Source organism: Teleopsis dalmanni, chromosome 1 (assembly GCF_002237135.1).
Source record: "Teleopsis dalmanni isolate 2A chromosome 1, ASM223713v2, whole genome shotgun sequence".
NCBI classification, from domain to species: domain Eukaryota; kingdom Metazoa; phylum Arthropoda; class Insecta; order Diptera; family Diopsidae; genus Teleopsis; species Teleopsis dalmanni.
In genome coordinates, this window is record NC_051846.1 from 103,292,802 (window position 1) to 103,319,515 (window position 26,714).

The following is a 26,714-nucleotide window of genomic DNA, read 5'->3' on the forward strand; positions in this document are numbered from 1 at the left end:
CGAATATACTACAGTTCCTCCCCCATCAAATAGTCCCGTAACCTTTTTGGCGGTTGCCTCTGCCGGTACGGTCGCGATTTTAATGTTTCATCTCTTTTATCTTCTTCTTCTAATGACCCCTCTACTTGACTATCTGGTAGGATATATTCATTTGATGAATGATCTGCACTTACTTGGTCGTCTTGCTCTTCCGGTTGTGCCACTGAAGTTACTGCTACTGGAGTTATATTGGATTCTAAACTTGTCGGTGTCTCCGAAACTCACTTATGCAACTGGTCAATATGTCTCGACAATATGTTACTATTTGATTGAATTTTGTAGTTGCGATCTCCTGTTGATTGTATAATCCCTGGCATCCACTTTTCACCTCTTCCAAAATTTCGGTACCAAACACTTTCACCACACTGGAAACTGCGAACTGGTTTTATTTGTTTGGAATACTCATCAGAATTTAGCTGCTTCTGAGTGTTGTCATCACTGGGGTGCAAATGATCTAACAATGTTTTCAACTTCCTTCCCATCAAGATTTCTGCTGGACTCGAATTTGAATTTGCATTAGGAGTTGTACGCAGATGCAAAAGTATATTTGCCAAATTCTTATTGATGTCTGAAGACTGCATTTTCTTAAGGTGATTCTTAATGGTTTGTACAAACCTTTCTGCTTGCCCGTTTGACGATGGATGATACGGTGCCATATGTATGTGCTTTATACCGCTAAGTTTTAAATATTTCTCAAATTCTTCTGACACAAACGTTCGCCCATTATCGGACACAATGGTATCTGGTATTCCGTGTGTTGCAAATATTTCTCTCATTAACTCGATTGTTCTAATCGCATTTATTGTACTGGTTATTTTTACCTCTACCCACTTGCTATGAGCATCTACGACGATAAAAAAATTTGTACCCATAAAGGGTCCCGCATAATCAATATGTAACCGGGACCATGGCCTTAGCATTGCTGGCCATGGTTTACCTGCCGCTACTGAAGGATTCTTTTTGTTACATGCACACTTTTCACAACGTCTGGCTAACATTTCTATATTTTCATCTAAACCAGGCCACCAAAAATAGCTTCGCGCAACTGCTTTCATTGCCGACATGCCTTCGTGCAACATCTTAAGTATTCTGGGACGTAGCATTGCTGGTATTATTACCCTGGCTCCCCATAACAAACATTGTGCATTCACTGATAGTTCCTGGATTTTATTCACAAACGGTTTAAACTGGATTAATTTATATGGCAAAACTGTATCTTTCCTTTGGATATGCCACATTACTTTTGATAGTACTGGATCTCTTCTGGTTGCTTGTGCAATGTCTTTCGCAGTGATTAAAAACTGTTCCTCAGCCTCATTGCAATATAATATTTCAGGTATTTCCGGTATTTGTAGCTTTACATCATTTAAAGGTAACCGGCTCAATGCATCTGCATTCTGGTGATGTTTCCCTTCTCGGAATTTAATCTCGTACTGGTAAGCGCCTAACTTTAACGACCACCTTAACATTCTGGGTGATATATGCTGTGATATTGGTTTTTCTGGGTTGAATAACCCCACTAGTGGTTTATGATCAGTCATTATTGTAAATTGTCTACCACTTAAAAATTGATGAAACTTTTGCACACCAAACATAATCGCTAGCGCTTCTTTATCCAACTGTGAATAATTTCGTTCCGCGCCCTGTAATGTTCTGGAGCCAAAAGCAATCGGTGCTTCACTATCATCCGGCATCTTGTGTGCCAAAACCACGCCAACTCCATACGGTGATGCGTCTCCGCATAATATCAGTGGTAAGTCAGCCGATAATGCACCAACAGATTTTTTGATTGTAGTAGTTTCTTTGCTCGTTCAAAACTTAGTTTCTGTTCTCTACCCCATTTAAAAGGTATCTCTTTTCTTAATAGTTGATACAGCGGTTCCAATAAATCGCCTTTATTCTGTAAAAATCTATCATAAAATGTAATTAACCCAAGAAAAGCTTGTAGCTGTTGTTTATTTATTGGTTCTGGTGCTTGAGCTATTGCCTTCACCTTTTTGTCAGTTGGACGCACTCCTTCTCGGCTTATCTTAAACCCCAAAAATGTTATCTCTTGTACTGCGAAAACACATTTTGATTTTTTAAGCTTCAATCCTGCATCCTGTACACATTTCAGAGCAGTTTGTGTTCTATTCCACAACTCTTCCAAAGTTGTTTCGCCAATTAGAATGTCGTCTAAATAAATAATCACACCATCTATGTTCTTAGGAATTCCCTCCATTACACGTTGAAAAATATCTGGTGCTGTTGAAATTCTAAACGGTAATCTTGTAACTTCAAAAAGTCCGCGATGTGTGTTTAGTGTAAGTATCCTTGCTGATTCTTGGTCAACCTTCACTTGTGTATTTTAATAAAAGTATTAATACAAATGTAATATAATTAAATTATTTAAATTATTATTTATTTTATTCACTAGGGTTTTTTTCACAAATTAAAGCATTAACTATTGTTATTTAAAACAATAGATAATGAAAGAAACCCAAATTCTGAAATGAATGAGATTCCTTAAATAAGTTAATATAAACTTTTGCAATTACGTGCAGGTAAAACATTGCTTCATTGGTATTATTACAGTTTATTAATTAAAAGACATTTCTATACTAATTTTAAAAATAAATAAATGTTTTGGAGAGGAACTCAAATTTTAGTTAAAGCATTAATAATTTCAATTAATAAAAAAGATATTTTACTTTGTTTTATTGTATATAAGAAAATAATAAATTATATACATATGTAAATAATACAATAAATAAATAAAATAAATAAATAAAATAAAAATTTTCTATTATTTACTTATAGAATATTTATTATATTTATTTCTGATAATTTGTGCAGCAGACAAATAATGCAATTTTTACATTTAACTCAACGTATGATATTGAATTCTTTTCTTTGTTTTACTCATTTTCGTACTTTTCGTCAATAAAAAGTGCCATGATTGCCAAAATTTAACAAAACAAATTTAAAACTTTTGTTGTTCCCAGAACTGCTGTCTCCCAAGCAATTTAGAATGAGGGAGTTGTGTTCTTGGGAATAGCGTGGGAATAGAGAGACTTGTTCCCTGGGAGTATTCAGAATTGCTATGTATATCATTGCAATTGGCTGTAGTACGCCTATTGCAAGTAAAATAATTTTTAAATAAGACACAAAGGAATATTTCCATGTAAGGATATATTCAAACGAAGGAATAAATTACATTTAAAACTATTGTACCTATTCTGAATCGCATGGGAATGGGAGTTTTTTCCTTTTCCTAATTTTGCTATTCTGAATAATATGGGAATGGGATTTTCGTTCCCTATTCCCAATATTGCTATTCTGAGTCGTATGTGAATGGAAGTTTTTTCCCAATTTTGCACAAATTCTTTCAGAAGCAAATTGTTTGATAGAAAAGTTAAAAAAGCATTAAAAATAGTTTAATTCAATATAAAAGTGACTTATAATGATCAGATTTTTGAATATATTTTAATAAAATTATTATTCAGCCCTATTCTGCATCGCATGGAAATGGGAGTTTGCCAAGTTTGTTCCCAAGTTCCTATTCCCAAGTTTGTTCCCTATTCCCAAGTTTGTTATTCTGATTAATTTGGGGATGGGAGTTTTGTTCCCTGTTTCCAATTTTGCTATTCTGAATTGCATGGGAATGGCAGTTTTTTCCCAATTTTGCACAAATTCTTTTCCAAGCAAATTGTTTGGGAGACAAATTAAAAAAGTATTAAAAATAGTTTAATTTAATATGAAAGGAACTGAAAATGATCAGATTTTTGAATACATTTTAATAAAATTATTATTATAATAAAATTATTATAATAAATTTAATATTTTGTTTTATTTATTTATTTTATCCACAAGTGTTGATTAGTTTTTTTAATAAAATTTATTTTATTTTAATAAAATTATATATGAATTTTAATAAAATTATTATTATTATATTCTCATATATAATAACATATACTTTATTGATTAAAGTTATATCATAATTTACAAGTTAATATTAATAATAATAATGATTACGCCACGGCACGCTTACTCCGTTTAGCACAACGACGACAACAACGCATTTTGTATTTTTTCCTTCTTTTTCTATTTCTTTATACAGGGTTGCCGTGAGCGAATATACTACAGTTCCTCCCCCATCAAATAGTCCCGTAACCTTTTTGGCGGTTGCCTCTGCCGGTACGGTCGCGATTTTAATGTTTCATCTCTTTTATCTTCTTCTTCTAATGACCCCTCTACTTGACTATCTGGTAGGATATATTCATTTGATGAATGACCTGCACTTACTTGGTCGTCTTGCTCTTCCGGTTGTGCCACTGAAGTTACTGCTACTGGAGTTATATTGGATTCTAAACTTGTCGGTGTCTCCGAAACTCGCTTATGCAACTGGTCAATATGTCTCGACAATATGTTACTATTTGATTGAATTTTGTAGTTGCGATCTCCTGTTGATTGTATAATCCCTGGCATCCACTTTTCACCTCTTCCAAAATTTCGGTACCAAACACTTTCACCACACTGGAAACTGCGAACTGGTTTTATTTGTTTGGAATACTCATCAGAATTTAGCTGCTTCTGAGTGTTGTCATCACTGGGGTGCAAATGATCTAACAATGTTTTCAACTTCCTTCCCATCAAGATTTCTGCTGGACTCGAATTTGAATTTGCATTAGGAGTTGTACGCAGATGCAAAAGTATATTTGCCAAATTCTTATTGATGTCTGAAGACTGCATTTTCTTAAGGTGATTCTTAATGGTTTGTACAAACCTTTCTGCTTGCCCGTTTGACGATGGATTATACGGTGCCATATGTATGTGCTTTATACCGCTAAGTTTTAAATATTTCTCAAATTCTTCTGACACAAACGTTCGCCCATTATCGGACACAATGGTATCTGGTATTCCGTGTGTTGCAAATATTTCTCTCATTAACTCGATTGTTCTAATCGCATTTATTGTACTGGTTATTTTTACCTCTACCCACTTGCTATGAGCATCTACGACGATAAAAAAATTTGTACCCATAAAGGGTCCCGCATAATCAATATGTAACCGGGACCATGGCCTTAGCGTTGCTGGCCATGGTTTACCTGCCGCTACTGAAGGATTCTTTTTGTTACATGCACACTTTTCACAACGTCTGACTAACATTTCTATATTTTCATCTAAACCAGGCCACCAAAAATAGCTTCGCGCAACTGCTTTCATTGCCGACATGCCTTCGTGCAACATCTCAAGTATTCTGGGACGTAGCATTGCTGGTATTATTACCCTGGCTCCCCATAACAAACATTGTGCATTCACTGATAGTTCCTGGATTTTATTCACAAACGGTTTAAACTGGATTAATTTATATGGCAAAACTGTATCTTTCCTTTGGATATGCCACATTACTTTTGATAGTACTGGATCTCTTCTGGTTGCTTGTGCAATGTCTTTCGCAGTGATTAAAAACTGTTCCTCAGCCTCATTGCAATATAATATTTCAGGTATTTCCGGTATTTGTAGCTTTACATCATTTAAAGGTAACCGGCTCAATGCATCTGCATTCTGGTGATGTTTCCCTTCTCGGAATTTAATCTCGTACTGGTAAGCGCCTAACTTTAACGACCACCTTAACATTCTGGGTGATATATGCTGTGATATTGGTTTTTCTGGGTTGAATAACCCCACTAGTGGTTTATGATCAGTCATTATTGTAAATTGTCTACCACTTAAAAATTGATGAAACTTTTGCACACCAAACATAATCGCTAGCGCTTCTTTATCCAACTGTGAATAATTTCGTTCCGCGCCCTGTAATGTTCTGGAGCCAAAAGCAATCGGTGCTTCACTATCATCCGGCATCTTGTGTGCCAAAACCACGCCAACTCCATACGGTGATGCGTCTCCGCATAATATCAGTGGTAAGTCAGCCGATAATGCACCAACAGATTTTTTGATTGTAGTAGTTTCTTTGCTCGTTCAAAACTTAGTTTCTGTTCTCTACCCCATTTAAAAGGTATCTCTTTTCTTAATAGTTGATACAGCGGTTCCAATAAATCGCCTTTATTCTGTAAAAATCTATCATAAAATGTAATTAACCCAAGAAAAGCTTGTAGCTGTTGTTTATTTATTGGTTCTGGTGCTTGAGCTATTGCCTTCACCTTTTTGTCAGTTGGACGCACTCCTTCTCGGCTTATCTTAAACCCCAAAAATGTTATCTCTTGTACTGCGAAAACACATTTTGATTTTTTAAGCTTCAATCCTGCATCCTGTACACATTTCAGAGCAGTTTGTGTTCTATTCCACAACTCTTCCAAAGTTGTTTCGCCAATTAGAATGTCGTCTAAATAAATAATCACACCATCTATGTTCTTAGGAATTCCCTCCATTACACGTTGAAAAATATCTGGTGCTGTTGAAATTCTAAACGGTAATCTTGTAACTTCAAAAAGTCCGCGATGTGTGTTTAGTGTAAGTATCCTTGCTGATTCTTGGTCAACCTTCACTTGTGTATTTTAATAAAAGTATTAATACAAATGTAATATAATTAAATTATTTAAATTATTATTTATTTTATTCACTAGGGTTTTTTTCACAAATTAAAGCATTAACTATTGTTATTTAAAACAATAGATAATGAAAGAAACCCAAATTCTGAAATGAATGAGATTCCTTAAATAAGTTAATATAAACTTTTGCAATTACGTGCAGGTAAAACATTGCTTCATTGGTATTATTACAGTTTATTAATTAAAAGACATTTCTATACTAATTTTAAAAATAAATAAATGTTTTGGAGAGGAACTCAAATTTTAGTTAAAGCATTAATAATTTCAATTAAAAAAAAAGATATTTTACTTTGTTTTATTGTATATAAGAAAATAATAAATTATATACATATGTAAATAATACAATAAATAAATAAAATAAATAAATAAAATAAAAATTTTCTATTATTTACTTATAGAATATTTATTATATTTATTTCTGATAATTTGTGCAGCAGACAAATAATGCAATTTTTACATTTAACTCAACATATGATATTGAATTCTTTTCTTTGTTTTACTCATTTTCGTACTTTTCGTCAATAAAAAGTGCCATGATTGCCAAAATTTAACAAAACAAATTTAAAACTTTTGTTGTTCCCAAAACTGCTGTCTCCCAAGCAATTTAGAATGAGGGAGTTGTGTTCTTGGGAATAGCGTGGGAATAGAGAGACTTGTTCCCTGGGAGTATTCAGAATTGCTATGTATATCATTGCAATTGGCTGTAGTACGCCTATTGCAAGTAAAATAATTTTTAAATAAGACACAAAGGAATATTTCCATGTAAGGATATATTCAAACGTAGGAATAATTTATATTATAAAATTTCATTCTTTAACTTATATTTATAGTGATCAGACGTGTTTTTTTGTGTTCGAATTATTTCTTATTTATTTATTTTTTCTTTCTACTCGCGCCTAAGCTTTTTATACTTAAGGCTGTTTTTTTTTTGTTCCACGTTTTATTATTTATTTGTATTAAATCGGTAGTTGCATAAATAAAACGCAGTTAAATTTTTGTGTTTTAAAAATATGGTCCCTGGGCCTCCCCTCATAAGGGGAAATAGATTTGCACTCTTGGCAGATGGTCCCCAATCGAAGAAAAAACGACCGAATGTTAAAACAGTTACAGACTTTCCCGGACTTCCAAAAATTCAACTGCCTAATCCAAAATATGTTGTTGTTGCCTCTGCCAACGATCTAAGACCTTTAACTGAGTTCTCTTGTTTTGCGGTGCAAAAAGCTCTATACGTTATAAGTAAAGAAATTATATCGATTTCTGAACTAAGAGATGGTAACCTGTTGTTATTAGTCAAAGACATGGCTACTGCACAAAAGTTTATATCAGCTAAAGATTTATTAACTATTTGCCCAATCAAATGTTTTCTTCATAAGCAATTGAACACAACAAAAGGAACTGTATATGCACCGTATTTAAATAAAATCTCAGAAGAAGAAATAGTTAATGAGCTGAGTTCACAGGGCGTAGTTGAATGCTACAAGTTCCCTAAAATGATCGAAGGCCAGTCCCATCCCAGCGGAGTTGTTTTGCTATCTTTTAACACATTTAATTTGCCCAAAAAAATTGAAATCTCTTGGCGTTCCGTTGATGTGCGGGAGTATGTACCAAACCTAATGCGTTGCAAATCGTGCCAGGTTCTTGGTCATACTGCCAAGAACCTTTTCATACAGATGCCGAAACGCTTCAGCTTGTGTAAATTGCGGTTTGCCTCCTCACGCCACGTTTGACTGTTCCCGTACATATTGTGTTAATTGATCAGAACAGCACCCAGCCTCTTCTAAAGAGTGTACTAAATTTTTTCAGCAAAAAGAGATATTAAAAATTAAAACAAAAAATAAATGTACAATGCGGGAAGCAAAACAACTATATAAAGCACTACCTTCAGTCGATATCTCCAGCAACAGTTTCTCTTCTGTGGTTTCATCTGGCATAAATAAAACACCGCAATCTAATAATGTTTCAAATAATACAATTACAACAACAATCTCTACAAGCTTTCCAGTTAAAGCATCAATTTCGAAAGTGCAATCAAGAGACATAATAAATAACAATAACAAAAATATTAACTCTTTCTCTTCTTCGAGCTTACGTTCTACAAGCACACCATCTTCCATCAATTCTTCCAGTACAAGCATTATTAATACAAACAACGATGAAGAAAAAAAACAAAATTTGGAACCGGTCTCTCGTTCAACTATTGGTACTCATAAACCTGCAGTCTTAGAAGAAAGTAATTCTTTAACACACGATCGTAAATCAAATATTTCTACAATAAAATCAATAATTGGAACTATCCCTAAATTTAGAAAAAAGCTCTCTACTAGTCAAGATTCTCTTACTAGAACACGTCTCTCAGATAGTGATGTAGTTTTAAGCGATGATGAAGTGCAAAAAAAACTCGACAAATGTAAATTACAATATCAAAATTAGAAGCATAAAAAACAATGTTTATTCGCTATAGTTTTATTTTTTTTTTGCACAAATTTTATTTTATTTTTTTTTTACATAGATTATTTTCTTTTTATTTCACTTTTTTATGTCGTTAAAAATACTTCAGTGGAATATTAAAGGCTATATAAATAATTATCTTGAACTAAAACTTTTAATCAAACATATAAACCCGGATATTATTGTTCTACAAGAAACTCATATAGCTTTCAACAGAAATAATATAATAACACCTAAAAATTTTGTGGGATATTTTCACAACCTTCCCATAAATACTACAGCCAAACAAGGCATAGGAATTTTAATAAAAAAACATATTCCACATAAACATATATACAACAACTCAAATATTTGTTCAATGGCCATTACAATTAATGCAGGTTTTGATTGTAACATTATTAATTTATATATTCCGCCTCAACAATTAATCTCAGCATTTGACATTAGAAATTCTTTTAATAATATTAATACTCCTTTTATTGCTACAGGAGATTTTAATGCCTGGAGTCCTTTATGGGGTTCCAATGTATGTAACAGCAGGGATAAAATTATTGAAGATGTAATTTTAAGCGAAAACCTCTTTATTTTAAACGATGGGTCTCCCACACATTTTTCTACTCGCAACTCATTTTCTCACATAGATCTTACAATGTGTTCAGCCGCCCTCACACCTAAATGTGCCTGGAACATACTTCAAAATCTGCACGGCAGTGATCATTTCCCTTTTGTAATTAGCTTACTATCAAATCTCCAATATGATAAATTTAAGCCAAGACTAAAGTTCAAAACCGATTTTGCGGATTGGGACAAATTCCAACAAGTTTGTAAACAAAACAATAACAAATTTAATATAGCAGACGAAAATAGTAAAGAAGCAGCCAATTTGGCTAAAATTATTAGATCCGCAGCAAATATTGCGATCCCACAGACAAAGCCATCATATGTTAAATCCAAAATACCATGGTGGAATTCCAATTTAAATCAATTTAGAAACGAAAAACAATTTTATTGGCTAAATTTTAAAAGATTTAGGTCCTATTCTAATTTAGTTTTGTATAAAAAGGCCTATTTAGAAGGCAAGTCAAAGCCGCAAAATCTGAAAGCTTGGAAAAGTTGACATCCAAAATAAACCCAAATTCAAGTACAAAAAAGATTTGGGCTGACATAAATAGGCTAACAGGCAGATACAATAACCCTATAATAAGCTCCATTAATACCGGCTCAAATCTCCTGACGTTAAGTAAAGATATTGCAAATTCTTTTGGTACAACCTGGTCTAATTTCTCCAAAGATTGTCACTTTTCTCAACAATTTATAACTAATAAAAGTTTTTTCTTTCAGTATGATTATAGCCGTACATCATTATCTGCCGCGGCTAAGAAAATCGAGATTGATATTACAATAGTTGAATTTAGTAGCGTCATTTGCAAGGTTAAGGGAAAAACCCCGGGTTGCGATCGTATATCATACCCCATGTTACTTAATCTTCCAACAATCCTAATAAATAGATTAATCAAATTATACAATAACATTTTGGAGAAAGGTATTTATCCACAAAGTTGGCATACTGCTGAAGTTATTCTCATACCTAAATCTAAAACATTAAGCTCTGAAACTAGTAACTATCGCCCAATTTCACTTCTGCTGTGTATGGGTAAAATTCTAGAAAAAATCATTGCTAATAGAATTTTGTGGTATTTAACTAAAAACAACCTAATTTAGGACTAATTAGGTTGTTTTTAGTTAAATACCACAAAATTCTATTAGCAATGATTTTTTCTAGAAGTCGCTTTTAGGAAGAAGCAAAGCACAATTGATGTCCTTTTACATCTCCAGCACTATGCGTCTTCTGCTCTTTCCAGTAAAAATCATGTAACCATCTTAGCTACTGATTTTGAAAAAGCATTTGATTGCATCGGAGTACACGTTGTGCTTCAGCAGCTTGCTATTTGGAAAGTTGGTAAAAGGATCTTTAATTTTGTTAAAGCCTTTTTGACTAATCGCAAATTTTGTGTTAGGATTAATTCAACTTGCTCCGATATCTTTGCTCTGTATAATGGGATTCCACAAGGATCTCCATTATCAGTAATTTTATTTATAATAGCTTTTGATCCATTAAGTAAAATAATATTGAAATACAATAGAGTTGAACATGCTATTTGCGCTGATGATGCAATAATATTCTCCAAAGTTAAGGATACATATATCTATAGTTCAAGTAATTTTCACTGAGATATTAAATGACATAAAAGATTGGAGTAAGTTTTCTGGTGCTAATCTTGCTTTAAATAAATGTAAAATTTTGCACATTTGTAAAAAAAAGAATTGTAACCAACTAAACTTAAGGTACAATGCCGTAAATATCGAAGTTGTTAATTATTTAAAAATATTAGGTATAGTGTTTGACAACAAACTTAACTTTAAGCAACAATATCTAGAATTAAGAAAAAACCTAGCTGCCAGGTTAAACATTATTAAATACCTTTCATCTAAACATTTTTTTATTCATGTATCAACTTTGATTAATATCACTAAATCACTTATACTCTCTAAATTAAATTACGCTCTACCACTCTTTGGATGGTGTGCAAACAGCAATATTAGACACCCTATCATGCTGCCGTTCGAAGGAGTATTGCTGCGTTCCCCACAACTCCAATCAAAAACTTATTGACAGAAGCTGGGCTACCTACAATATCAAATCGAGTTAAGTCAACAACTTATAAACTTGTTCCTAAACTACTGTGCAGCAACAACGCTATTTTATATAAAGACGTTGTAAATGTATTCCATCGAAAGCCAACAAATAGAGTTAAGTCGACAATTGTGCGGTGTATTGAATATGCTAAATTGATCGACCTCGACATTAAACCTCATCGTATGATACAAAATCATGAGCCCCCTTGGTTTCTTAATCCAACATCTTTTGTAATCGACCTGCAAACCTATGGAAAAAGTAACACAACCACCAAAATGTTTAGACAACTGTTTGCAAAATTTTCTGATTTCTATATAAAAAACAATTGGACTCTATTGTACACAGATGGTTCAAAAACTGAAAATCATGTCACATTTGCTAAAATACAACAAAATGGCTCCGTAATCACGACTGGATTAGTTGCACCCCATTGTTCCATCTTTACTGCAGAGGCTCTGGCTATAAAACTTGCTACTGACCACGCAACATGCAACAAAGGCAAATTGAAGCTGTAAAAAATATCAATAATAACACCGACCTTATTTGTGCTATCAGAAACAACTGCATACGTTTTTCAAACAAAATTAAAATTATGTGGGTTCCTGGGCGCGCAGGAATTAAAGGAAACGAACTAGCAGATCAAGCTGCCTCTGCCGCTATTCGCTCTCACTTATTCTAATTCAAGACATCCGAAAGAAAAGGCGTTTTAAATTTTATAAACAAACATATGGAAGACGAATGGGCTATGGAATGGTCAGTGTACAACCATCGCTACAAGTCGATCAATACCATCAATCAAATCGATCAATAGCGTATGGGACATTCAAAGTTTTTTCATAAACATCTTTTGAGTGGCGATCAACCATCAAACTGTCTATTTTGTAATAGCACACCATCCATAGATCATATACTTAACGATTGCCCTTCTTTTAATTCTATTCGTAGTAATATCTTTCCCAATATCTCACCAACCAGCGTTTTAAAAACAATTAATGTTAAAAATATACTTTTGATGTGTAAATATATTAAAGCCTGTAATCTAGTAAATAAAATTTAATGTATAATATCCGAGCTTAAGGCCCTGGCAGCTAGCGCTCGTTTTTCTGATCTTAGTTATAAGATTTTATATTTTGTAATTAATTATAATAAATAAATAAATAAATATTATAAAATTATATCGTTGCGATCGGCTGTAGTATATACTGTAACCGATATAATTTCGAATAAAACTAAAAGAATATTTCCTTATAAGGATGCCTATTGATATACTCAAAATAAAATATAAAAGAATATTTCCATATAAGGAAATATTTAACCGAAGGCATAACAAATATTTCGACATAAGGAAAAAATTTATCTCAACGCGATCGGTTGTCGTACACCTACTATATGTGAGATAAACAGGCCAGGAGAGAACACAATCAGTACCAGGTTTACCACAAGCACACATAAAACGATTATTTAACTCCAAATCGATTATTTCATACTGAATTGACATTATATCCAAATATTTTATAATTATTTTTGAATTATATAATTTTTTTTTAATATGAACTATAAACATAAAAAAAATCAAGTAATGTCTTTGAATATTTTGGTCACAATCACAAATTTTTTGTGACGGCTCTGGTAAAGCTAAGGATATCCCAGCAATTTGCAACGACCATAAGGAACGTGTCGTTACATCATTTAGTTGGAGGTCAGTAAAGGTCTTAAGTCTTAATTCCCAAGGTAGGTAAAATCGGTCACAAGTCCGCCAAAGACTACAGACAGATTAGTCTAACTTCATTTTTAGTTAAAACAATGGAACGTTTTCCAATTTCAAATCCCAGTACGCTTACCTCAAGGGTAGATCTACTGAACAGCTCTACATGAGGTTATTCGGACTGTGGAAAAACAATTTAATTTCAAACAATACTCGTTGACAAGTTTTTTAGATGTTGAGGGAGCCATTATTAAAATGGCTCCAATAAAGATATTCATGACTTTACTTTCCAGAATAGGTTTAGAGGAAGAGATCAAAAATTAGATAGTTACTATGATAAAAACAAACACCATTCATTCACAGTTAGGCAGCACAACTCAAATCAAATACGTCATCAGAGACACGTCACAAGGAGGGGTTATGTATACGGTCATCCGTTCAATTCTCACATATGCCGCTGTCGTTTGGTGGCCAGCTTTGATTAAGAGCTGTGATATTTATAAACTCAACAAAGTTTAGAGGATGGCAGGCGTCACAGGAACTATTAGGACGACCCTTTCGGACGTCTTAAACGTGATGCTACACCTACTACCTATTGATTTTTACATCAAATATTTGCAACAACGATGTTATACTATCGATGCTATACAGGCGACTGGTAGAAATGAATATATAAGCATAGTCGGATTCTAGGTACAGTTCTAAACTGTTTTGTATGGGATGATTCAAATTATCTAAATCCGTGTCTAGACTTTGAAAAAAATTTTCAAACAATATTCCCTTCAAAAAATAAATCGGAAAAAAAAGTTATTACCCAAATTACGATATCTGAATCTATACGGATGGCTCGAATATGAACTACGGAGTAGAAAGAGGGATGTTCGCGTCATCGGTTTTTTAGGCAGAAATCTTAGAAATTGGAGAAGTTTGTCCGCAAATTGCAAATCACATCAAGGACAGATGTAGTGTGGCAACTTTCATTGACAGACAGGCAGCAATTAAAGTCCTTGAATCCTATACCACAAAATCGAAGACAGTAAAAGAATGTAGAGAGGCAATCGAAGAGCTAAATCGGTTGGCTGACATTACCTGCATCTGGGTTCCTGGGCACAGAAACATCGAAGGGAACGAGATGGCTGACACTTCGGCCCGCTCTGGGGCTTTCCTGGCGGTACCGTTGTATATTATCATAGAGACCATTAAGAGGTATACGTATTTCTATTTTTTTTTAACTTGACAATAATAGATGGAAAACACTTAAGTCATGTGCAATTTCCAGGTTAAGATGGTCCACCTAAAATAAAATAAGATCCTTGGAACTCATCAAAAGAGACTGCATGAACACTGCAAAGCTCACTACAGTTCTCTCTGGTAATTGATGTATAAGAACCCATGCAGAGAAACTGCGTATTCCTCATAATCATCACTGCAGAATTTGTGGAAAACTACAGGAAAAAAAAAATCATAACATTCTTTCTCTGTGAATACCCTGCTTTGGCATCCAAAAGAAAATAGGTTTTTAGAAAAATACTTCTCTGACAGTTTATTAGACTATTATCGGTGAAGATTTATTAATATCGGTGAAGATAGGACACATATTAAATTACCTAAATTCGTCGGAATAGATTTAGTCTGTAAGGAAGGAAATTTTATAATAATTTTAGACTATTATCGGTGAAGATTTATTAATATCGGTGAAGATAGGACACATATTAAATTACCTAAATTCGTCGGATAGATTTAGTCTGTAAGGAAGGAAATTTTATAATAATTTCCAACGTACATAAATTTAGTAAGTCCATATTTAATCTGAAATTGAAATATATGAATAAACATTTAACATAGTTATTAGAAACAACTTACCGAAAAACCACCCAGCCTGCATGCAACTGCAACATGCAGTTGAAATATATTTTAGAGAGAAATATATTTTAATAAAATAATAAATACATACCTTCTTTATTTATCCCCGTAAATTTATTTATATTTATTTATAAATTATTTATTATTATATTTATAAATATTTCAACGATAAAAAAAACACTAGCGCGGTGCTTTGTATAACATGAACAAACATTTACAAATGTCAAAGAAATGTCAGAATTCAATTCGATGCAAAACATGTACAAGAGAGCTTTTGTGCAAAAGTTCTAAATTGCATCAAGTTAAATTATGATCAGTTCAAAGCTTTGTGTACTTAACGCAACAGGTTCAGGCGAATGCATATAAAAGACCGCGCATTTTTGTAAGAATTTAGTGTGTTTGGTATGGTCACTTGGTGGCATTGTATGCCAAAATATAAATTAAATATAATCAAATATTATCTGACACCAATCGCTGTTTTGTTGATTTACTTGCTCAATTGCTTACTTGTTATCAAATGGCCTGTCACTGCCACTGCAACCAACCAATTAACCAATCAACCATACTTGACATACTGAAATTTTAATATGTTTTGATGTACCCTATTTATAACCATAAACGTTTTTTATAACCATAAAAATTTTTTGAAATTATGCATTCTGTACTGTTTATGAGTTAACTCTTTTATTACTATATGAAATTCTCTGTTTTCGACAATTTCGTTTTCAGAAGTTTGTCAATTTAAGTTGAGGTGTGGTCAACCATATTTAGAGATTTTTTACGCTTAAGCTTTGAAAAACTATCATAGAGACTCAAGTTTGGAAAGAATTTTTTTTGACTCGGTTCCAGCGTTCTTACATTTCTATCGTTGTATTCAACTGCCCCACAGCATTCAGTTCTGTTCTCACAACTATACCTTAGTTCTAAAAATTAATACATTAAAATAATTTTAGGAAAATGTATTTGCATGCAGAATTTTAGATGTCATGGTATTGTAAATTATATTTTATTATAAATTTAGTCGTAATATTTAACATGTAAGCCGCAAGGAAATATTTCGTAGCTTACGTAACATGCTTAAATAATTCATAAATAAAGCTTGTTTCATGCTCCATTTTCTATATGTATATAATAATTATTGGAAGGTATTAGGAAGCTTATTCTAAATAATTATCCTAGTCATAATTTTTTTTCTAAACTAACTGCTCTTTGAACAGCTTATTTGCTACGTAAATTTTAATGTATTTGAATATTGATGTATCAAAAAGTTCCCTACAAAATAACCTGTTAAAAACTGTTAACGTCTCAAAAACCTCTCATTTATTCCATTAAGGGCCAATTTTTCAATATTAGTTTAAGCATTCGTTTAGCTAAACTTACGACTTTTTTTAAGAACAATCCCAAAATAGTAGGCGGTTATTTCAAGTTTCGGATAGCATACTTGTATTAAATTTAAGCAAACTTTGAAAAATCGGCCATTAGGGAATATGCCATTACCTATGTATATTTAATAGATTTATTTCTAAGCACACAAATGCCGCTATCTGACCAACACATTTTCTGTTTGCAGTTCAATTAATATTAGTGCAGCATCAAGTAAATAAAAACAACCTAAACACAATTTTATTACAGCAATATCGTACAATATCAATATAACAACCATTTTATATATAACTTTGTAAAGTTTAAAAAAATGAAACAACATATTAATCAATTTTTTTAGTGTATAAAGTGTTGGATTATTTAAAATTGCTTTCATACAAAAATATATTTATAATATTTTGCTAGCTTAGTTGTAACAGAGATACCATATTTTTAGAAATTAACATATACGTGGGATAATTGTTTATCACAAAAATATTTTCATACAAATTACAATATAAAAGCATTTATCGATTCAGAGTTTTTTCAGGATTATTAAAGCTTTTCCTTATATATTAACATTAAAACTTTCAAAACTTACTCATATACATACTTATACATATATATAAATTTATATAGTGTGCATAAACTTTTCATAAACAATAAATTTTAGAAATTTATGTATACCAATATAAAATAATTTCTTAGTAATGTAGTATAAAAAAAAGTAACACGAATATTATAAAAAAAAAGTAACACGAATATTAATTTTATGCATATAACGCTATGGAAGTGTTAGGTGTTGTCGAAGCATTTATATTACTACCCTGGTTTAGCCAATCTTGCAAATGTATTTGATTAGATCTAACGTTATCATAAAATGTTTGCATTTCAATATCAATACTGTAGGTTCTATCGTTTGAAAGAAGACATGATTCACTTCGGCATGATGAATCGCTGTAAGTAGATGAGCAACTTTCATATCCTGATCCAAAAAATTCTTTGGGATATTGGCATAAATTTGGGTATAATCCCGTTGATAAAGATGAGCAAAACTCACTTTGAAAACCTGTTGACCTTTTTTTAAATAAAATCTCCTTTTCTAATTGAAGGGAATTTTTATTAAAACAGCTAAAGTTTGTTTCATCTTCCCTTTGATATTTATCACAATTATTTAGTCGCAAAGATGTGTTATTAGGAAGCTTATTCCAAATTATTGTCTCTTGATTATCATTTCTTTCTGAATTATCTACTCTCAATGTCTTTTCATTCCCATTTGTATTTTCATCCTCCAATAAATATGGTTTAAATAATTTCACTGGCTTAGATATAATTCTATTGCTTGTAACATCAACTTTCTTCTCGCTTTTAAATGAATTTTCAAAATTTTCTTTTGTTTGCTTAATAGATCTCGAAAATACCGTCGTTGTCTTGTTATATAATTCTTCTGGTTTTTGCTTTTGGTCATTAGAAACTACTTCATTTATAAAGTTATGTTGTTGTTCATTAAATGTTTTATGTGTATTCGAATTATTTTTAGTTAAGTTTTCAGAACAATATAAAGTTAATTGTTTTTGATCTAAATAGTTATAACAATTTTTGGAAATTATTTGATTACTTTCATTGTTTTTATTTCGTATTCCAAGAGATAAGTCTATTGGTGTTGTTGTTATAATTGAAGAATCATTAGTGATTTCAAAATATTGCTGTTTATTTTCAAATGTACATAAATTTCCATTGAAGTTGTACAAATTTTTACTACACGCATTTTGATGTTTTTCCGCAAACAGTTTAGTACCTGTACATTCTTGTGTGTGCCTCAATTCAGATTTTTCATTAGTTATTGTTTTAATCGACATATTTTCTATTGATTGATTTTCTAATATTTTGTTATGTATTGTTGCATACATGACAGATTGATCATGTGGCGGCAAACTGGTATATTTTTGCTGGCAATGCAATGTAGGTAGAGTATATGGCAACATGTATCGATGATCTGGCTGGGTGCAATGTAAATCAATTGATAACAACGAATTATTTCGTGTTGGTATTCCCATTGCAATGGGTCGTATTAAAGAAACATTTGATCTAGAACTTAAAGATTGTGAATTCAACAACAAATTACTTTTTTTTACTGAATTATCTCGAACTGATTTATTCCTCAATATTTCGTTTGTGTTTATTATTGGCACATTTGATGCATTTGTATAAATATTTGATACCTCGTTTTCATTAAGAGTAGATCGCGCTGTAAATTGTTTGTCATCAACAAAACTAGGACAAAATGATGCAGATGTAGAACCCATGTTAATTTGATTCTTGTTATTAAATGATTGCTTTATAGAAACTTGAGCTGTGTTAGCAACAGAAGATCTTAAAATGGACTCACATTGTAACCATTTTTGAATTTGTCTTCGATGTATATTATATTTTCTTGCTGTAGCTCGCTGATTTCCTTTACAATCAATATCATTACGATATGACTCCAGCACTTGAAGTTTAAACTGTGGAGTGAAAATTCGACGTGATCCCATTTTTAGAGTAGAATTATTAGTTACATTTGAATTGATTTTCATGTTTACATAAAATAATTGTCGCTTTACTTTTAGTAAATTTATAAAAATTGCTTTGAAATAAATATTTCCCATATGTTTAAGAAATGTTGGCAGAAAAAATAACTTTTTTAGAGAGTTTTGCTTTCCGCAAAATATTACGCTGAATATACATTACTTTTCATTGCTTTTCACAAAGTAATTTAAGCGTTTAAATTTTAAAGAAATTGTCGTTACTTTTTGGTCGAACTTTATTATTTGCATACATGCAAATTACAAAATATCAAACACCGGGTATACTTTCGACGTTTCCTTGTTAACTTGTAAATGACTATATAACAAAAATATACTGTGATTAAAAAGTTGTGAATAAAACTGTATTATTTATAATACATACATATATATATATATATACATATGTATATATTCTATTTCTGAAATTGCGCGAATCATTCACTCTGTTCGTTATTCAGCTTGAGACTAAATTTATATCTTAAATATGGAATGAACCAAGTAATGCCAGACATTCTGTCTCTATATTTTGGTTGTAGTCGTAACTTGTACTACCAATACAAATGAAATCCAACTGTTGAATATAAATCTACTTCAGCATAACAATGCACATAGCATGTAAATATGTTTGAAAAAAAATTTTATTTTATTAGTTTGATTTGTATAAAAAAATGTGGGTGACAATGTATGTACATATTTGCTGAACACATATATTAGGAATATGAAATAAATAAGGAATTAAACATATAGTGGAATGTGAAGTATATATATAGTATCATTCTTCAAAACCAGTATTAAAATACACGTATAATATTTCAATAATTTCACAATATATAAAATGAACTTTAGAAATTTTTTAAATTATCTAAAGAATTTGCGCACCTTAGAATATTAAAAAATTATCATATTTGATTTGATACGTATGTTGTACGTTTGCATACAAATACATTCGTTTATTTGTATAACTTTAAACCTTTAACACTAGTTAAAAATACATATTCTATTTATATACATATTGTATTCTTCTTGGTTTCCATTAATAATTTAAAATAAAATAAAATTGTATGTGGATGGTGCTTAACACAAGTCGATTTGTTAGTATCTGTACAGAAAACAGGTTTGAAAAAAATACTAAGCAGTTCAGTCACTGTTGCCAAGTTTCACGATTAGATTGTAATGTGAATTAAAGTGAGATCCATGCAGTAGTGTATTAGAGTAGAATGTTTTACATATTCGTGATTTAGCTTAAAGCTTTCTGAATGAATTTATAAATTTAGCATTTATTTTCATTTGAGGAATAACTATCAGATACAAAAATATAATAATTTTTATATATCTGAAACCAGAAAATGTGGCAACAACGCAGTGATCTGGCAGACATAGTGTCGCCAGTTATTTTGCCAGACAGTATGACGTCGTATTTTTTGTTTTGTGTATATATGTAAAATAAGATACTGAATGTGTTAAGCACAAATCTTCAATACCTGTACTTTTTCAACCACTAATTCATTATCTTGATATACAAATATATGTAGATATATATACGTAATGCCTATAAAGTTACTTCATATGCTATTATAAAAATATAATATTTTTTAATTAAAATTATTTATATATATTTATGCTATGATTAAATATTTTATAAAATATAGATTGTGTAATAATAAACATTGAAGATATCGTTATCGTACGCACACATATAATGTATTTGTAGGTTTTTTTTATGTGATTTACAATACATTAAGAAAATGTGTTCAGGAATAGGTATACATATGCATTAATAAAACAAAAGTAATTTGGGAAGTTTTTGATCAACTGAGCCGTCTACTATTTTAACACACACAATTACCAAGAAGTACTAAATAATAATAAAACACCTATACTTTAATTATATCGCGCCCATGGTACAGTCTCAGTAGTGTAATATTGATGACAAATTATATGCATGTTTATATGTATATACATATGTAAATATAAAGACGCCAAGCTCAATAAGTGAGTTTTAGCGGCGACAATCTGTCTGGCATGTGTTATATGCTATTTATGACCTTTGCAAATATATACTGCCTAAGTATATATTCAATTGTTTTTTGTGAGTACATGCAAAAAGCGTAGAAATAAATACTATATTAAATAAATATTTAATGATTTAAATACGAAATTAATGAATATACCAAATCTAATTGTTATTAATTAATATCGTGAAGAATACTTTACGTGCTCAAATTGTTATTCTTATGTATGTAAGTTCTATATGAATTAAGATTCAAATACTTATTCTTTTATTACATTTCTAATTTAGTTTTAGTTTAAATGATTATTTACACGCGATGACATTTAATTAATAAGTTTCGGAAAAACGTGTAAACTAAAAAATATTAATAGGCAAATTAAACACAAAATACAAAATATATAACATATGAAGAAATATAAGTTCAATCAACAACAGTTTATGGCAAGTATCTGATTTTTGCTTGCTTTATGTGTAACACTCTGTTCATATAAAAATTTTTTTAAAAGAATATAGCCTTACGACTAGGGGCAACAAAAAAGAGCTGCCTGTTTAAAGTTCAAAACGAAATCAAATAGCCAAGTGGATAGAATGCAGTTTTAAATATGAATTGAAGATTACAAAAAATAAATATTATTCGCAAAATCTAGTTAATGGTTACTTTTATGCAATCATTAATCATTTAATCATTACTCATCAAATTTATAGTTTAAGCAATTATACACGCAAAGTATTATTTTAAGGTATTTTCTCACACTAACAGTTTACAAAAAAATTTAATTGAAATTGATTTGGCAGTCCTTACAATCATACGGCACATGATTTTTTTTTTGTAGTTTGTAATTATCTGCTTGTATTTATTAATGAACGTAGTTGATTTATTAAATAAAATAAACAAAATAAGATCATTGTTCATTTTTGCGTTTCCATTTCTACTTTAATAATCAAAACACCATTATTATATCAAGTTTCTTTTATATTGGCATACTAAATTCAAATATTTCACGTACCTTTTAACTAAATCTGTATGTTTGTGGATGAACGTAGGTAGGTGTTTATTTGCTGTCGTAATTGGAAAGAATTTGCTTGACATTTCGTTAAAATGTTTCACTTACAGCAATTATGTCGATAAAAAAACAATATGGAATAAAAAGCAAATTTTAAATAGGGTAAAAGTGGCGCAGAGACAGAAAAAGCTAAAAATTGTGTACGAAAACCAAATGCAAGTCACGTGCACATGTTTCCGTTCCGCACAATTTCCTGATAGACCATGAAGACGTTGTCTGAATACATGCGCCAAAAACCATTCTTATGAGATAGTAAAAAAAATTTTTCGAAGCTATCGAATACTGAATATTTTCATATCAATGACTAGCATTCAATTGTCAAATATAAAATATATTTTGAAAAATACGTAGAACATTGTGAATAACCAAGCAAGAGTTATACTAACATAATAAAAAAATACATTTTTGAGACTTGACTCTAGCTTACACTACCCTACCTTATTTATTTACAAATGAACATAAATTTTTAAAAATGTATTCCATTTGTATTGTATTGTACTGTATTATCATTTATATATAGCAGTGATAAATTTATGTGAACAAGAATGTTCATTAACAATCTTTATGTCCCTTACCACTGGTGGGGGGAAACAATAAAAGATTGGTGAGACGTTGATTTACTTTCAACAACTGATTTTATTTAAATTGATTTGTTCTTTTATACAAAATAAAATGCAACCGTAATTGCAAAACATACAATAAATAAAATAACTTATTGCTTAATTCGCACAAATTGCTTAATAAGCAATAGTTGCGAATGCTTTACTTATGACCTAATTTTTACTTTTTGTTGATTCGTCAACCAAGAAATTAAGCAACAGGTGTGAGCGATTAACTCATGACCTAGTTCTTAATTTTTTGTTGATTCGTCAACATTATGCCGGCTCTGCGTTGGTATTACAAGTTGGTCTAGATTTGTTAGCCTCAGCAGGTTGTTGTTTATGTGCAAGACCAAGCGACATCGTAAGTGGACGGTGATGTATGATTATTGGCTGATGTTGATGGTATTCTCGGTTTAATGTAACACATGTAATATAATACTCCAACGAATATGATTATTATTATAGCTGTAGCCCCGATGACCCATTTCTTCCAATATTGATGAGTCATTATTGTTTTCCAAGATATTTCGTTGACTTGGTCCATGTTGTCTTGAGCATCCCTTGCGGAGTACAAAAGCATAGTTGATAAATCTTGCACCAATGGGATAACGGTTTCATTTGTAATTTTATGCATTCTACTGTCAGGTATTGAAATGTTTTGCATGCTGATTGGTTTAACGTGGTGTGTGATTGATTGAAATTCTTTCATCATTCTTCCTTCCAGTTGAATAGTCTTAGAATGTATTACACAATCTGGAGAGATATGAATGATTCCCGTATAATTCAGAACTATTTCTTCACGTTCAATATGACAAATTACATGAATTGTCGTTAAATTTGGTGTAATGAATATCCAAGCATTGGGCGTCCAAAGCTCTTTCCAAACTGGTTGTATAACTTGAAATCTTTTTGACGGACAGTTATCGAATGTTAATTTATTATACAATTGCTTAATTACACAATTGGAACTCTCGTCAATGTTGTAAAATATTGTTGGATGAAGTAACCTAGTACCATTATTCAGCTTGGTTGCAGTCTCCATTTGGCTGATAGTAACGTCAAAATATTTTAACTGCTATAATTGATGCCAAATGTGGATGTTAACAATTCGATTTCTTGATATATATTATCATTAATTCTTTCTGGAATCGTGTTGAATCTAATGATTTCATATTCTTCTATATCGCTGATTGTGAAATAACCATAAATTATAACGTTGTCAGTATCTCGAACATATTCCAATCTGTTCATCGGAATTGGTAAGACATACATTTCTGGTCCAATTTTTGAGGAACATCGATTTATAATATCATTAATTTCATCATGTGAAAGGAATTCATAAATATGACTGCGTTTTAAATATACATTGAAGATCTTATTATATTTTGATTCTACTTCTCGAATGTAATTGGAAGCCATTATATATGAATTAAGTACATATATATTCAGTTTATTTCCTTCTCCGATATCATGCCAACCTTGCATCTGACTGATAGCCTGCAATCCTTCGTTTAGTCTTTTACTAAAGCTGTTGATTTTGTTGATGATTTTAGTTTCTGTGTTGTTTACTGCCGCTATTGTGGATATCATGATTCTAGCATTTGATTTAGTATTTTGGATCAATAATTTTTGATTTTGATCCAACGTTTCAATGTCGTGATACACTTCATCGTTTACACCAAAAAGTGTTGTTAACACTGTACCTAATATTTCTCGGGGACTTCTTGTAACCGATGATTCTGCCGTCAACAATCGATCAATGGTTGTTCTTAAGATGCGTCCTTCATGACTTAAATTGGAAACTAAATCGTCACATTGTATATAAGGATTGACAGCCTTTGACTTGGTACACAACATTGTTAATTGTTTTATGGTGCTATTAACGTTCCTTTGATCTTGAATTATGTCACGGATTGGAAATGTGATAGTGGTTCTAAGTGTTCCTCTTTGTATTTTTGCTTTGCCTAATCCTTCAATGAATAATCCTGATTCGGGATATGTTATAGTGGGTGTTGCTAATGTAGTTCCTAATGTGAGATATGCCAAAAATATAGCAAGAACTGTCGATTTTGATTGCCTAGCCGATAACCATTGTCGTCGCGTTTTAGGATCTCCTGCAGTAGACTTTGTCGAAACTACTTCTTTATTTCTAATAGTGTTTCCAAATGGTAACATATTTTGAGTGTCTGATTCTGCTTTGATTAATGTTGCTTCTTTAAATAATTTTGGGAACTTCTCCTGGTTTGACGGAATATGACCTTCTTTTACATTATCAGTGATTGGTAGAAGACATATTTTTTGGATTGTACGTTTTACTATCCCCTTTTGGGTTTTAATTGTAGCAACTCGGGTTAAGCCATCTGTTCCCTTATGAACTTCTATAACTCTGCCTAGAGGCCACGTCGATGATATTAATGTTTCGTCTTTCAATAGGACTAGTTGACCAACTTCTAAGTTTGGTATAGATTTTGTCCATTTGTATCTCTGTTGTTGAATATTTCTTATATATTCTTGGAACCACCGTTTACAAAAGTCTTGCTTTATTTTCTGCACAATCTTCCATCTTTTTAGGCTAGTTTCTGTAAAGTTAATAAGACTATCATGCGCTGGAGTCATTAATGACGATCCCACAATGAAATGTCCTGGTGTAAGTGCATTAAGATCTTCAATGTTGTCTGTTAATGGACAGAGTGGCCGTGAATTAAGACAACATTCGATTTGAATTAAGACCGTACTTAATTCCTCGTATGTCAATTTTTGGTCACCTATAATTCTAGCTAGATGATATTTAATGGATTTTACTCCCGATTCCCAGAGACCACCAAAGTGAGGTGAGCCAGGAGGGATGAAATGCCAACGTATACCTGTTTCAGCTAGATGATTCTCTATTTGAATCTTCTGTAAAATGTTGTTTGCACCTGTAAAATTGGTACCATTGTCGCTATAAATATGATGTACTGAGCCACGTCTGCTTATCAATCGTTTGAGTGCTGCTAAAAATCCTTGAGATGTCAGATCTGAAGTTAACTCAATGTGAATTGCCTTTGTTGCCAGACATACAAAAATAGCTATATACGCCTTATGTGTTTTAATTCCCCTGAATTGCGAGCATTTAATGTGTAATGGCCCTGCATAGTCTATGCCGCAGTGTGTGAATGGCCTCGAGAAATTTACTCTTGGTGTTGGTAAACTTCCCATTAATTGAGATTGTCCTTTTGCCTTTATTCGAAAACATTTTAAACATTTATTGATGCAAGCTTTCACAGCGATTGTTCCACGAAAAATCCAAAATTTTTCCCGAACGTAGTTTAGCGTCAGTTTTAATCCTCCATGAATCGTATTAATATGCGCCTGATTGATTATGAGTTTAGCGAAAGTACTCGTTGTATGTAAAATTATTGGATACTTTTGGTTGTCACATAAATCTGCATTTCTTAATCTGCTGCCCACTCTTAGTACTCCTGCACTGTCAACAAATGGGTTTAATGAACACAACTTATTACTTTTCATTAATTGTTTCTGAAGATTAAGCCGTCTGATGTCATCTGAAAAACATTTTTGTGCCTGCTTCACCAACACAATTTCTGCTGCATCGATATCGTCTGCCGACAGATTGTCGATCTTTCTTTCGGATTTCTTTTTATGACAATTATAAACGAATCTAAGACAATAAGCTGTCACTCGAAGAAGTTTGTTTAATGAAGAAAATCGATTAATAATATCTTCATCTTTGGTAATGTCCACGACGGTACATATTGCAGTTTTTCTGGTTTCCGTAATAAGATTCAAATCTATTACTTCATC

At 31.7% G+C, this 26,714-nt stretch overlaps 5 protein-coding genes across 5 annotated transcripts; 1 reads left to right on the plus strand and 4 right to left on the minus strand.

Annotated features, from left to right (window-relative positions):
- Positions 1–260: 260 nt before the first annotated feature.
- LOC119663655 (uncharacterized protein K02A2.6-like) lies at positions 261–1,733 on the minus strand. The gene has a single exon (XM_038073266.1). It carries the CDS (start codon positions 1,731–1,733, stop codon positions 261–263), a length of 1,473 nt encoding a protein of 490 aa, XP_037929194.1.
- Positions 1,734–4,158: 2,425 nt separating this feature from the next.
- On the minus strand, positions 4,159–5,883 carry LOC119663660 (uncharacterized protein K02A2.6-like). Its single transcript, XM_038073270.1, has one exon. The coding sequence runs from the start codon at positions 5,881–5,883 to the stop codon at positions 4,159–4,161; it is 1,725 nt and encodes a 574-aa protein (XP_037929198.1).
- A 1,717-nt stretch (positions 5,884–7,600) lies between these two features.
- On the plus strand, positions 7,601–8,317 carry LOC119663665. Its single transcript, XM_038073274.1, has one exon. It carries the CDS (start codon positions 7,601–7,603, stop codon positions 8,315–8,317), a length of 717 nt encoding a protein of 238 aa, XP_037929202.1.
- Positions 8,318–17,436: 9,119 nt separating this feature from the next.
- Positions 17,437–19,607, minus strand: LOC119663671 (GATA zinc finger domain-containing protein 14-like). The gene has a single exon (XM_038073282.1). The coding sequence runs from the start codon at positions 19,312–19,314 to the stop codon at positions 17,437–17,439; it is 1,878 nt and encodes a 625-aa protein (XP_037929210.1). The 5' UTR covers positions 19,315–19,607.
- A 3,640-nt stretch (positions 19,608–23,247) lies between these two features.
- LOC119663680 lies at positions 23,248–23,952 on the minus strand. The gene has a single exon (XM_038073290.1). It carries the CDS (start codon positions 23,950–23,952, stop codon positions 23,248–23,250), a length of 705 nt encoding a protein of 234 aa, XP_037929218.1.
- Between the last annotated feature and the right edge of the window lie 2,762 nt (positions 23,953–26,714).